The 13,997-nt window shown below is 35.9% G+C and overlaps 1 protein-coding gene and 1 long non-coding RNA gene across 6 annotated transcripts in view; both read right to left on the bottom strand.

Annotated features, from left to right (window-relative positions):
* The window catches only part of LOC127855391 (prostatic acid phosphatase-like), a 53,810-nt gene that overhangs the window by 16,252 nt on the left and 23,561 nt on the right, over positions 1–13,997 (bottom strand). For all 5 annotated transcript variants that reach the window (XM_052390909.1, XM_052390910.1, XM_052390911.1 and 2 more), the window contains 6 exons: positions 11,682–11,837; positions 10,219–10,314; positions 8,149–8,238; positions 7,704–7,851; positions 5,595–5,683; positions 1,048–1,225 (listed from right to left, as the gene is read on the bottom strand). In XM_052390909.1, coding sequence (XP_052246869.1) covers positions 1,048–1,225; positions 5,595–5,683; positions 7,704–7,851; positions 8,149–8,238; positions 10,219–10,314; positions 11,682–11,837 — 757 coding nt within the window. The remainder of the gene's footprint in view (positions 1–1,047; positions 1,226–5,594; positions 5,684–7,703; positions 7,852–8,148; positions 8,239–10,218; positions 10,315–11,681; positions 11,838–13,997) is intronic.
* Positions 1,258–5,012, bottom strand: LOC127855397 (uncharacterized). The gene is made up of 3 exons (XR_008037510.1): positions 4,262–5,012; positions 1,684–1,737; positions 1,258–1,308 (listed from the first exon to the last, which is right to left on the bottom strand). It is a non-coding gene; the product is annotated as an uncharacterized LOC127855397 (long non-coding RNA).

Raw genomic sequence — 13,997 nt, 5'->3', positions numbered from 1 at the left:
CTGAACCCTACTTTGACTTTTAACCCTTAAAGCGCTGGAGCTGAATTTTAAAGGCCTTTGCAAACAGTTTGGATCCAGATGAGACGCCACAGAACGTGGCGTCTCATCAGGATCCAAACTGTTTGCTATTCTGATAGTATTCTTTGAAAAAAATCGAAGAAAATGCTAATTTTAGAAATTCTGCAGACGACATTTTTGCAGACGACAAATTTCCCAGCATGCAAAGGGTTAAGATACTTATTTTACCTTAAACCTCATCATAGTTTTTCTTCAAATATGAACTTAGCCATACAGTTGTTGCATGCAACAGACCATTTCATAAAGATAAACGTTTGTGCCATGTCTTTTTATTCCATTCAATACAAGTTCAAGTCATAGAGCAGATAAGCCCTATTTTTACAATTAAGAACTTGATTTTAAACAGTGACCTTGTCCTTGAAGGGCAAGATGGTTCTTGCACACTACACACAATCTTGTATAGGTGGATGCATTATTTAAACACCCTTAAATGCATAGACAAGTTAAAAAGCAGATAAGCACTGTTTTGACAAAAAATTGCTGTTTTTTGACATTTGAACTCGAAGTGTGAAACATTAAAATCCTTGGGGAACTTTGACCACAAAGTTTGACATTGACGGTTATTGATTGATTCACACTTATCAGCAGTGGGTGTACTTCAAACGGATACATGTATGACTCTTGTGTTTAATCAGATAAACAAACAGCCGAGAGACAAACAGTAAATAAAACATCACAGCATTTGTCATATTATCATTCTCTCACATGGTATTCACTCATTTTCTCAAATAAAAGATCAAAATTAACTGAAAGCCCAACTCTGAGCATAGAAGCATAGTCAAATAATAATTAATTGCTATGTGGCTATAAAACAACTCTACCTAATGTCTCATTGTTTATTCCTATACCTGCTTTCTGCACACATTGTTCTGATCTGCTGTTCATTGGCTACTGTTCAATTAAAACCTGCCAAAATCAAATTAAAAACCATTTCTTCCATCAATCATAAATCCATTTCCCAGGACATACCAGGCAGGGTCAAAGGGACGAATGTATCATTGTAGGTTTGGTTCTTGTAGAAGAGATTCACGTAGAATGATCCAGCCTGCCCCTCGTGCAACTCAGACACCACTGAGGATGCGTACTGGGGACTGACTCCATTGAACAGGCCCAGATTGGTCAGTAAGGCAGAAACCGTTGTGTCATGCTTCAGAGAAAAACAAAAGAACGTTAAACCTAACGCTGCTACCTTTGTGTCATGCTTCAGAGCAAAACAAAAGAACGTTAAACCTAACGCTGCTACCGTTGTCATGTTTCAGAGCAAAACAAAAGAACGTTAAACCTAACGCTGCTACCTTGTGTCATGCTTCAGAGCAAAACAAAAGAATGTTAAACCTAACGCTGCTAACGTTGAGTCATGTTTCAGAGCAAAACAAAAGAACGTTAAACCTAACGCTGCTACCGTTGTGTCATGCTTCAGAGCAAAACAAAAGAATGTTTAACATAACGCTGCTACCGTTGTGTCATGCTTCAGAGCAAAACAAAAGAACGTCAAACCTTACGCTGCTACCGTTGTGTCATGCTTCAGAGCAAAACAAAAGAATGTAAAACCTAACGCTGCTACTGTTGAGTCATGCTTCAGAGAAAAACAAAAGAATGTTAAACCTAATGCTGCTACTGTTGAGTCATGCTTCAGAGCAAAACAAAAGAACGTTAAACCTAACGCTGCTACTGTTGAGTAATGCTTCAGAGAAAAACAAAAGAATGTTAAACCTAACACTGCTACCATTGTGTCATGCTTTAGAGCACAACAAAAGAATGTTAAACCTAACCCTGCTACCATTGTGTCATGCTTCAAAGCAAAACAAAACAAGAGGGCCATGAAGGCCCTGAATCGCTCACCTGACTCATTAAGATCAGATGAAAACTATGACCTCTATTGTCTACACAATGTTTTTCTATGATTTGACCTAGTGACCTAGTTCCTGACTCTAGATGACCCAAATACAATCCCAATCCAGATTTCATCAAGATAAACATTCTGACCACAGTTCATAAATATTGGATGAAAACTGTGACCTCTATTGTCAACACAAGGTTTTTCTATTTATTTGACCTAGATTTTTACCCCAGATGACCCAAATACAATCCCACCCAGATTTCATCAAGAATTCTGACCAAATTTCATAAAGGTTGGATGAAAACTGTGATCTCTAATGTCTACACAAGGTTTTTCTATTATTTGACCTAGTGACCTAGTTTTTGACCCCAGATGACCCAAATAAAATCCCAACCCAGATTTCATCAAGATAAACATTCGGACCAAATTTCATAAAGATTGGATGAAAACTGTGACCTCTATTGTCTACAGAAGGTTGTTCTATTATTTGACCTAGTGACCTTGTTTTTGACCCCAGATGACCCAAATACAATCCCAAACCGGATTTCATCAAGATAAACATTTTGACCAAATTTCATCAAGATTGGATGCAAACTGTGACCTCTACTGTCTACACAAACAAATTGTTAACGGACGGACGCACGGACACACGCAGGCACGCACAACGGACGCCGGACATCACACGATCACATAAGCTCACCGTGTCACTTCATGACAGGTGACCTAAAAATATGTGTCGGAGATAAACATGAACAGTTGTGGTTAAAATCCCATAGAAACAAGGGCTGTTTGTAAAACATGCATGCCCCCCTATATGGGCTATAAGTTGTAGTAGCAGCCATTGTGTGAATAAGTTTTTGTCACTGTGAATGGTGGTGGTGGTGGTGGTGGTGGTGTAGTAGTAGTAGTAGTAGTAGTAGTAGTAGTAGTAGTAGTAGTAGTAGTAGTAGTCGTAGTAGTAGTAGTAGTAATAGTAGTTGTAGTTAGTAGTAGTAAGTAGTAGTAGTAGTAGTCAGTAGTAGTAGGAGTAGTAGTCGTAGTAGAAGTAGTAAGTAGTAGTAGTAGTAGTAGTTAGTAGTAGTATTCAGTAATAGTTAAGAAGTAGTAGTAGTAAGTAGTAGTAGTTAGTGGTAGAGTAGTAGTAGTAGTAGTAGTGTAGTGGTACAAGTAGTAGTAGTAGTGGCCAGTAGTAGTAGAAGTAGTAATAGTAGACGTGTGTGGTGGTGGTGGGTGGTGGTGGTGGTGGTTGGTGGTGGTCGGTGGTGGTGGTGGTTGGTAGTAGTCGTAGAGTACTAGTAGTAGTAGTACTCGTAGTAGTAGTTATGTAGTAGTAGTAGTAGTCAGTCTAGAGTAGTAGTAGTAGTAGTAGTAGTAGTAGTTGGTTAGTTAGTAGTAGACGTAGTAGTAGTAGTATTAGTAGTAGAAGTAGTAGGTAGTAGTAGTAGTAGTAGTAGTAGTAGTAGTAGTAGTAGTGTAGTAGTAGTAGTAGTAGTAGTAGTAGTAGCAGTAGCAGAAGCAGTAGCAGCATTACAAGACCAATACTTAAGAATGATCAAATGGGAAAAGGTAACCTAGCACTGGCAGTAAATATGGGGCTCATTTACAGGTCAGATTTGGAATCTCTGCTGTAAAATGAGATTTTGAATGAATTAAAGGGAGGCAAATCTGTAATAAAAAGAACATGCATAAACCGTAGTTGTTTCCCTTGTTTGAACCATGCTAAATCCTTACAAGTTTGGAAAGAATTGGATGAAAAATTTGGACCTTATTGCATAAACACCATTTTCTCAATTCAAGGGGAGGTAATTCTGTACTTCATGGACCAATAATGCTCATTTTTTGTAGGGTTCGTGTCCTCATTGATATAAAGACACTGTGCAAATTTGGAAAGGATCGGACAAAAAATGTGGAAGATTTTTGAAAGTTTTCACAAAATAGGCAAAAACGAATAAACATGCAAAGTTCAACGAGCTCCTGCGGCCATGTTTTATGACGAATCAAATTTCTTTGAACAACTTTTTCAGGGGAGCCTTCAAAGGTCATCCCTGTGAAATTTTTTGAAAATCTGATGAGCAGTTTCTGACAAGAAGATTTTTTAAGGTTTTTACCATATATGGTCATGGCGGCCATCTTGGTTATGTGATCAATTTTTTTTTAACAATTCTTTTGTCCCATGACCTAGGGATGCTCCACATGAAATTTAGTTGAAATTGGCTCAATGGTTTAGTAGAAGAAGATGTTTACAAATTGTTTACAGACAGACAGACAGACGGACGGACGGACGCTGAGTGATCACAATAGCTCACCCCAAGCTATCGCTCAGGTGAGCTGAAAACGTTAAACCTAACGCTGCTACCTTTGTGTCATGCTTCAGAGCAAAACAAAAGAACGTTAAACCTAACGCTGCTACCTTTGTGTCATGCTTCAGAGCAAAACAAAAGAACGTTAAACCTAATGCTGCTACCGTTGAGTCATGCTTCAGAGAAAAACAAAAGAATGTTAAATTAACCTATTTATTTGAGATCCATTGCATCAAACGCCTAATGCTTATTGAAAAGCTTTTAGTTTGTTACCTGGGTAGAACCAGTACTTGATGTCTATGGGAGAGATCTAAAGAACGCTCCTACATTAGGGATCAAACCCATGACCTCCCAGTCCCTAAGCAATAACCATATTCACTACGCCATGGCGAGATTATTTTTTTTCAGCAGTTTGAAGAGAAATGATTGCCCAGAGACTGTATCAACTAAAGTCTTGATAGGAGCAATCAGGAATCAAAGTCACAGCTTAAATGCAACATCAATTCCAAATTTGACTTAATTTCAGCACGAGACCAATCGCAAGAAAGAAATTTCAAAGTTATTGGGGCCTGTTGATGTTAAGTTGAGAATTCATATTCATAGTGGTTCCTTAAAAAATTAAGTTTTTAAATATTTTAAATACTTGAAATGGCAGAATGAAAATATTGACATTTTAATAATAAATAGTGTTAAAAAGCACATAAATATAGTTGACCAATTGTATGATACAATGTGACTTTAACTTACATAAAAAAAAGAGATGTGTTTGTCAGAAACACTATCTATGCCCCCTACTGCGCCGCTTTGATTTTTTATATATATTTTTTTATCATTTGGCAGGTTCAGATAATATTTACAAGGGAAGTAATATTTTTCAAAGGGATATAATACAAATATTACTTCCCTTGTGAAAATGATCTGTACCTGCAAAATGATAAATAGAAATTATCTCCCTTTAAAAAGCTTATTACTTCCCTTGGATTTTTTTAAATTTTACCTTTGACCTTAAAGGATGACCTTGGCCTTTCACCACTCAAAATGTGCAGCTCCATGAGATACACATGCATGCCAAATATCAAGTTGCTATCTTCAATATTGCAAAAGTTATGGCCAATGTTAAAGTTTTGGGACGGACGGACAGACTGACAGACAGTTCAACTGCTATATGCCCCCCTACCAGGGGCAAAAAAATGTACGTTTAGCTTTTGGACAATCATTTTTTCTTTGGACAGTGAAAATATTGTACTTTATTTCAACAATTAAATTCTATAAATTAGGTTATAATACACAGGAACAACAACTTTGTCCTGAAGTTCTTAAAACGAATGTCCTCATGAACTTTCAATTCAACAGTTAAAGAGCAAAAAACATCTTACCCCTGAGTACATTAACATCTTAAATGTATTGTTTTGGGGGAATGTGATCTTGTCCTTCATGTTCTGTATCCATCTTGCCAGAAGAGGACCTGAAAAAGCTTGATATGTCTAAACACAGGTATTTGCGACATGCACAGGCTAATCTGGGATGACACTTTACGCACATGCATTAAACCCCTTTATCACAGAGCACCACTCATATCAAATAATGCAAAGATATCATTTATGTGGAAAACTCTGTACATATGTTACATTAAGTCCATTTAAAATAACTTGTTTGAATTCTAGACATTTCTAAACACTCTTCAAAAAATCGTTGTAACATTACTTATAATGCTAAAATTGATACATTTTAATTGGGCACTTTAACCCTTTCAGTGCGGGAACCGAATTTTAAAGGCCTTTGCAAACAGTTTGGATCCAGATGAGACGCCACAGAACGTGGCGTCTCATCAGGATCAAAACTGTTTGCTATTCTGATAGTATTCCTTGAAAAAAATCGAAGAAAATGCTTATTTTAGAAATTCAGCAGACGACATTTAAGCAGACGACAAATTTCCCAGCATGCAAAGGGTTAAAGAGTATTCTGCAAGATCAAGTACTTGCATGTTTAATTGTTTTATTTTGAAATTTCTGTAAAATTAAGCAAAGTCTTTTTCTTGTGACTCACTGGCTAATCTAAAAGCCCATATTTAGGTAAAAGCATGCCACAACAATTTCTTTTAACTACCACTAAGAAGCTGGGTTAATTATAACTTTACACCCTTATGTTAACATGTGGAGGTATTGTATAAACAATATTTAATACATATTATATAATAAGAAGTGTACAAATTTAATATATTGCAGAGATTTAAATAAGCATGTTCCCACAGCCCCTTGGCGCTGACATTATGCGCTCATACATTTTTTGAGAAAACTTCCTATATCCTCTATGGAGAACAATTTGAACAAGTGAAGGCTACTAAGGTTAAAATATTAAATTTATATCCCTGAGCTGTGTTTACCAAATTCACTAATGATATTTTTCATGTCTGGAAATATAGTAATAAGGTACAAGAGATGTGTTTGTCAGAAACACAATGCCCCCAATTGCGCTGCTTTGAAGCCATAAATTTGACCTTTGACCTTGAAGGATGACCTTGACCTTTCACCACTCAAAATGTGAAGCTCCATGAGATACACATGCATGCCAAATATCAAGTTGCTATCTTCAATATTGCAAAACTTTAACCAAGGTTAAAGTTTTAGGTTAAAGTTTTGGGACAGAATGACAGACAGAATGACAGACAGACAGACAGGCAAAAAACAATATACCCCCGATCATTCGATCCGGGGGCATAAAAACTCCACACTAAAGGTAACAATACAATTGCTTTTAAGCTGTTTTTGTAAAACAACAATGGATGGAAGTGTATGACAATTAGATTTTAAATCACTGGCTTGAATTCTTTCACATTCATGTAAAGAGGTCAAATAACTACAAGCTGGACTTTATAAATTCTTTATTTTCCCAAGCCTGCAATGAATTTAAGTAACACAAACGCTTCATGCTAGCATGAATTTCTAACAAGGCCATGGTACAATAAATACCATAAACTGTGTCGTTTCCGTCCAACATAAAAAGATCAGAATTTACAGACAAGTAGCTGTCTCTTTAAGCAATCTTGTTTGTGGATGTGTTGTAAAAGAATCCCAATTTACTTAAGGTGGCATTTGCATCAAACACTGTCCTGCTATTGGAATATTAGATGTCAGATTTTTTTTCTTGATTTTGGGAAAATCTGTTGTGAGAAAATCTCATAATGATGTTGCAAAACACAGAAGGACTTCAAGTACTGAAACACTCAATAAGGAACACAAGCCCTGCTGTGCAAGAACAGCGAAGTATTTCTCACTAAACACACTGATTACCTCCTTGATTGCCCTTGAAGAGAAGTGTGAACTGATGTCTAAATAAACACACTTATTACCTCCCTTCAAACACAGTTATTACCTCCCTTCAAACACACTTAATAATTTCCTTCAAATACACATATTAACTCCCTTTAAATATGCTTATTACCTCCCTTCAATACACTTAAAACCTCCCTTTAATACACTTATTACCTCCCTTGAGCATGCTTGCCTCCTTGCCCTTGAAAAGAAGTGTGAACTGGTAGGACTCCAGATGGCGTAATTTGTCATATATTGTCTGGTTTGTGGTTTTGTTCCATATGTCATACAGCCATGGATTGTCAGTTAGGTTGTGGCATTTCTGAAAAAAACAATTCAAATTAAAGTCTGTGACTAAAAATATTCAGATGAGGAACACTTTTTGCATATAATTAGATTTCTCCAGTATACCAGGACCCGTATTCACCAAAAAATAAAATTCTTTGTTAAGAACAATATGTACATAAAATAAGCAAAATTTTAAGCATGTATAAATATATGCGAATTCTTAGATACTAATATCGAGGCTATATTTTATTCTTAAGTCTAAGAATGTGCTGGTGAATTTGGGCCAAGAAATGTTGAATTTTCCAAAAAAATCACTTGAGGCTATTCCTACCTCACAGAACACAGTGTCTGCTATTCTCCAGATGTTGGAAATATTTTCATCTTTCCAGCCCGTCAAATTGCCTACATGTGCGTAGAATTCCTGAATAAATAGAAATAACAACAATTGTAGAATATTTTAATATTAAATAAACATTAATGTAGGAAAACAATATGTATTGGCTACGCAGTCTTCAGAGTAAAGTTCAGCATATAGGTTATTTAATCTCCTATTGCATGACATAATGGTATTATTTTTCATATTGAATACATGAACGTTCTTGTCTGCTATTTAAAAATATAACGTGTTGATAAGAAATCTACTGCGATACATAAACTATGCTATTATTAAGATACAAGTAGACTACTGTCATAAATCATCTTCTGCGATACATTATGATTAACTATGCTATTAATAAGATACAAGTAGACTACTGTCATAAATCATCTTCTGCGATACATTATGATTAACTATATTATTAATAAGATACAAGTAGACTAGTGTCATAAATCAATGTACATTTTACTCTTCTTTGAAAATAATAAGTATTACTGATTTAAAACTTCTTTTATTTACACATAGGACTGAATCGGGTTACACATTTTCAACATTTGTTTAGATACTATAACTTCTTAACCCTAAGCATTGGAAACTTGAAATCTCATGGTAACTTGAACAAATCATAGTTTGCTCTAAGTTTAATAAGAAATTACTAACTAAAAGTATCTGTAACTTAAGAATTAAAGTAAATGTCTCGGTCCCTGATTGTGAAATATTGGAATTTACCCTTTATAGCTTGTGTTAAGTATTGACCTTTAATGTAGGGACTATCTGCACCTTTCCATAGCTTCAAAGGCTTTAAAAGGTGTGTTATAAACACATTCCAATAACAAGAATGTAATGAGTGTAAACGACAAAATCTAGCATAATAATAATTTATAAACTATTTTCAATATATGTATGCACTATAAAACACTAACCCTCACAACTTGGAATATGTACTGCTTTTTCACTGTTTTGTAGTATAATTACTTTTAATTATAATAACTGTAATAGTTACGCATTTTAGTAAATATTTCTTAAGATGGACTCTTTGATTACTCAAAATATTCCATAAGTGGAGTCGCTATGACCATTTGGGGGGCTCAAGTCAAACCCTTCACCACTCAGATGCACATTTTAACCCTTTGCATGCTGGGAAATTTGTCTTCTGCTAAAAATGTTGTCTGCTGAATTTTTAAAATTAGCATTTTCTTTGATTTTTTTCAAAGAATACTATCCGAATAGCAAACAGTTTGGATCCTGATGTGACGCCACGTTCTGTGGCGTCTCATCTGGATCCAAATTGTTTGCAAAGGCCTTCAAAATTCGGTTCCCGCACTGAAAGGGTTAACCCATGTGTAGTCCCTTAGAAAATCAAATTAAAAGAAACACTTTTCTTAATAGATTCAATATTTAAAGGCTTCATTTCCAATCATAAAATACTGATAAGCAGCAAACAGCATAAAATGTGAACAGCTTACCAGTTACTATGGTTGCATATAGCCATTTTCACTCTGCTTTTGAGCAGGAAAGGGTTTATAAATTAAACTAAATGTGCTTTATAAGTCCTGTATATATATGCAAGCATTATGGATACACATAGCTGCTTCATAAAAGGAATAAATAAGTACACCAATTTCTATGCAAACTTTGAATACAGTTTGAAAAATCAACATGGATTTTAAACTAGAATACACTTCTTATGTTAGCAGCATCCTTTTTGTAACACGGATATCCTTTGTTTTCTCTAACAAGTTTGTGAATGAGCATGTCAATATATTCACATAATAAGTATTGCAAGAAGAACTTGAGTGTTCTATGGGAAAATGGGACCTAATGCATGTGCAAAAAAGTATCATTACACTTTTCGCTTTAAAAGTAATTTTCGTTTCATGAAAGTTTATTCTTCGCAAAAATCAAGTTTAGGCAGAAAGTGTCATCCCTGATTAGCCTGTGCAAACTGTGCAGGCTAATCTGGGACGACATTTAACGCACATGCATTAAACCCTATATCCCAGAGCAAGGCTAAAAACAGAAAACCTTGTTGTGTATCTCCTCTTTCTCTATAGCATGAGACGCCATGGTTGCCGCTAACAACTCATTGTACCTTGGGCAGTTTTCACCCATGTTCAGCATCTGTAAGGCATGGCATTTAATGAGAATATAAACAAGGGCTGTTTGTAAAACATGCATGCCCCCCACATGGGCTCTCCGTTGTAGTGACAGCCATTGTGTGAATATGTTTTTTGTCACTGTGACCTTGACCTTTGACCTAGTGACCTGAAAATCTATAGGGGTCATCTGCCAGTCATGATCAATGTACCTACATGTATGAAGCGTTCTTGAGTTATCATCCGGAAACCATTTTACTATTTCGGGTCACCGTGACCTTGACCTTTGACCTAGTGACCTAAAAATCAATAGGGGTCATCTGCTAGTCATGATCAATGTACCTATGAAGTTTCATGATCCTAGGCCCAAGCGTTCTTGAGTTATCATCCGGAAACCACCTGGTGGACGGACCGACAGACAGACCGACATGAGCAAAGCAATATACCCCCTCTTCTTCGAAGGGGGGCATAAATATATCGAATACATATTTTACATATATAAATAATGAAGGAGGGTTAAATATAAACAATAATTATACAGAATATGTCATGAATACAATGAAAAAGAATAACAAATATAATTATGTAATGAGTGAATTTAATTAAATTGAATATCAATTAAATGCTGTTGTGATCATAGTCCAGAATCTATGATTATTTATTTTCTAAAAAGAGCCCTGATTTACTGACACTTTATCACACTTTACCTAAGAAGGCATGTCACAGGACACTACATGAAGTAACTAATACAGTTGAATCACTCAAAATCAGATGCTCCAGGGACCATGAAAAAAATCTTGTTTACATAAGATTTTGGTTTAGAGGGGAAAAAACACACAATGTCTACATATTTTTTTTATTTTCATCGATAATTATCAACCATTTAGATTGCATTTCAAAACAATAAATCTTATTATTTTATCTGCCAATAGAAAGTGATATAATTACCGTATCAATACTGGTATTTAAACAATATAATTGTGATGAAAGTGACTCATTTTATGAGTTTGACTTTGTCTTCATGAGACAATTTTACGGGCGTTTCTGACATTTTTAAACATACTTTCTCATAAAAATCCTCACATTTAGCCGTTGGCAAACATCAGAGTTGTGTTGTGATAAAACTGGGCATAATGCATGTGCGTAAAGTGTTGTCCCAGATTAGCCTGTGCAATCTGCACAGGCTAATCTGGATGACACTTTCCGCCTTAATTGGATTTTTGCTAAGAAGAGACTTCATTTAAACAAAAAATGTCATAAAAGCGGAAAATGTCATCCCTGATTAGCCTGTGCGAAATGCACAGGCTTATCTGATACAAAACTTTACGCACATGCATTATGCCCAGTTTTCTCAGAACACGACTCTTTATTACAACCACAACTACAACTTACATTGTCCTCATACGTAGGTCTAGTGTGAACTGGAATTGGTTGCCAGGGAAGATCAGGGTGAAACCGGGACTCGTTGTCAGGGGGATAGAATAACCCAGCCAGGTTGGAGTAGGCGCTCATCAGACAGCGATCTTCGTCTGAACTCTCAATGGCAATCTATTCAATGACAAAAAATAAATAAATTGGACCTAGCTGTAGGAAACAAGATCTTAATACATGAACATAAAGTTTCGTCCCAGTTAAGCCTGTGCAATCTGCACTGGCTAATCAGGGATGACAATGTCCGTCTTCACTGGATTTTTGCTAAAAGAAACTTCCTTTCAACAAAAAATATCATAAAAGCGGAAGATGTTGTGCCTTATTAGTCTGTGTGGCATTTAAAGCTAATCTGGGACAACACTTCACACACATGAACAGGGATCATATTTTCCCGCAACATCAATCGGTCCGGATATAAATGGGAAAAAGTATCCGAAAATGTATATCCGAAATCATGACAAATTTACGTTAATACATATACCATTGATTTTGCCATTCATGAAGGTGGTATAATACATGTAGGCATTTTTTTAAACGGAACGAGTTTTCTCAAATGGTTTTATCATTTGGTATTTCATTGTTGTTTCGTGTGCTGTTTTATCAGACTTTTTTCATCGTTGTCAAGATTATTAATCTGTGTAAGTCTATATCGATGTTTTAAATTGTTGTTGACTCGATAATAGCTTACAAACATGCACTGAACCAAACAAATGTCTGTGCGTAGGTTGGCTACTGACAACAACAAACCAAATATTTAAGAAATAATTTGTTGTCAAATAACCCACGGCCGATAGTTTAGATGCGTAGGGATTTAATCACGAGAGCGAAGCATTTGAAACCATGCATCTTATTTTCCAGTCATGAGTTATTCAACAACAAAGTATAAAGTACACGAATTATTTCGATTCTAACACGGCTTTACTAAAGATTTATTCAATGTATATTATTTTTCTTGTGTACTATTTTATGTGAAGTTCCGCCCATAAAAATAACTTTCGGCTGTTCTGTCGATCAGATCCGCGACTTTCATTCATAATTATATTACCGGATTATTACGCTGGTGGAAAATGTATCGGCATGTTTTGTTTAGTTACAGCGCGTGCATTCAGACGCGTCTTTTCGGATGTGCTTTAATCCGCTGTTAACAAGTTTTTGATTCTTGGTCTGACGTGCAATAAACCGGTCCTGACCGGTTTAGAGACTGCAGCAAATGGTTTATCACACCTAATCGAGATAAGAATGTCATAAGGGTGTGTTAGCATGTACACTGTGTAATTGATTTCATGACATGGGAATTTTAATAGCAAACAGAATCGGACCGACTGTTTGGGATTTTCAATCGGTCTTTCATGACCCTAATCAGTCTAGGACCGACAAAACCGAAAATAATATGATCCCTGCACATGAACTTAAACCCCATTTTCCCACAGCGAGGCTCAATTAAATGGGCCGTGCTCTGTGAAAAAGAGGATTTAATGCATGTGCGTAAAGTGTCATCCCAGATTAGCCTGTGCAGTCCGCACAGGCTAATCAGGGACGACACTTTCCGCTTCTATGATATTTTCTGTTTAAAGAAAGTCTCTTCTTAGCAAAAATCTAGTTTAGGCGGAAAGTGTCATACCTGATTAGCCTGTACGGACTGCAAATGCATTAAACCCCTTTTTCACAGAGCACGGCTCAAATGATATATTACAGAGCTCTGTTTCACAAATTCTTTATTCATACTTTTTTCCATAAAATTTCAAAGTGAACATTATTTAAGATTTAAACTTATCAATGGTTACTTTTGCAAATTTTCAGTTTTTAAATACAAATGCTGGATTCTAATTACTTTAGCAATAATCCTTGTATATCCGTGTACCGTACTTTACAATGTATAGCGCGCTCCCATGTATAACGCGCATGCGATTTTTTAAAGCCAAAATGGAGAAAAAAAAGAATTCAAGATCAAAAACCTGAAAATTGGGCCGAAAATGGCCGCCATTCTTATATTGCGCAATCATTTAATCTGAGTTTTTCGGGTGCTTAATGTTTTGTTTTAAAGTAGGGAGCGTTTATACGATCAGGAGCATGGGTTGCAAAGCACTATATTTTCGACAATTTTTAAGATTATTCTCTCGAGAACACCGTATATGTCCTTATTGTCGCGCACTGCGCGTGTTTTTTCAAGACCCCTGTGCGTTAAATTCGAACCACTATTACCTATTCCTCACATTTGAACAGCGTAACATTTTCATTACCTGCCGCTCACAACATCGTATGACATAGTCTTCTGCA

Source organism: Dreissena polymorpha, chromosome 13 (genome assembly GCF_020536995.1).
Source record: "Dreissena polymorpha isolate Duluth1 chromosome 13, UMN_Dpol_1.0, whole genome shotgun sequence".
Lineage (NCBI taxonomy): Eukaryota > Metazoa > Mollusca > Bivalvia > Myida > Dreissenidae > Dreissena > Dreissena polymorpha.
The sequence above is the reverse complement of the archived record's forward strand: the minus strand, read 5'-3'. Positions and strand labels throughout refer to the sequence as shown.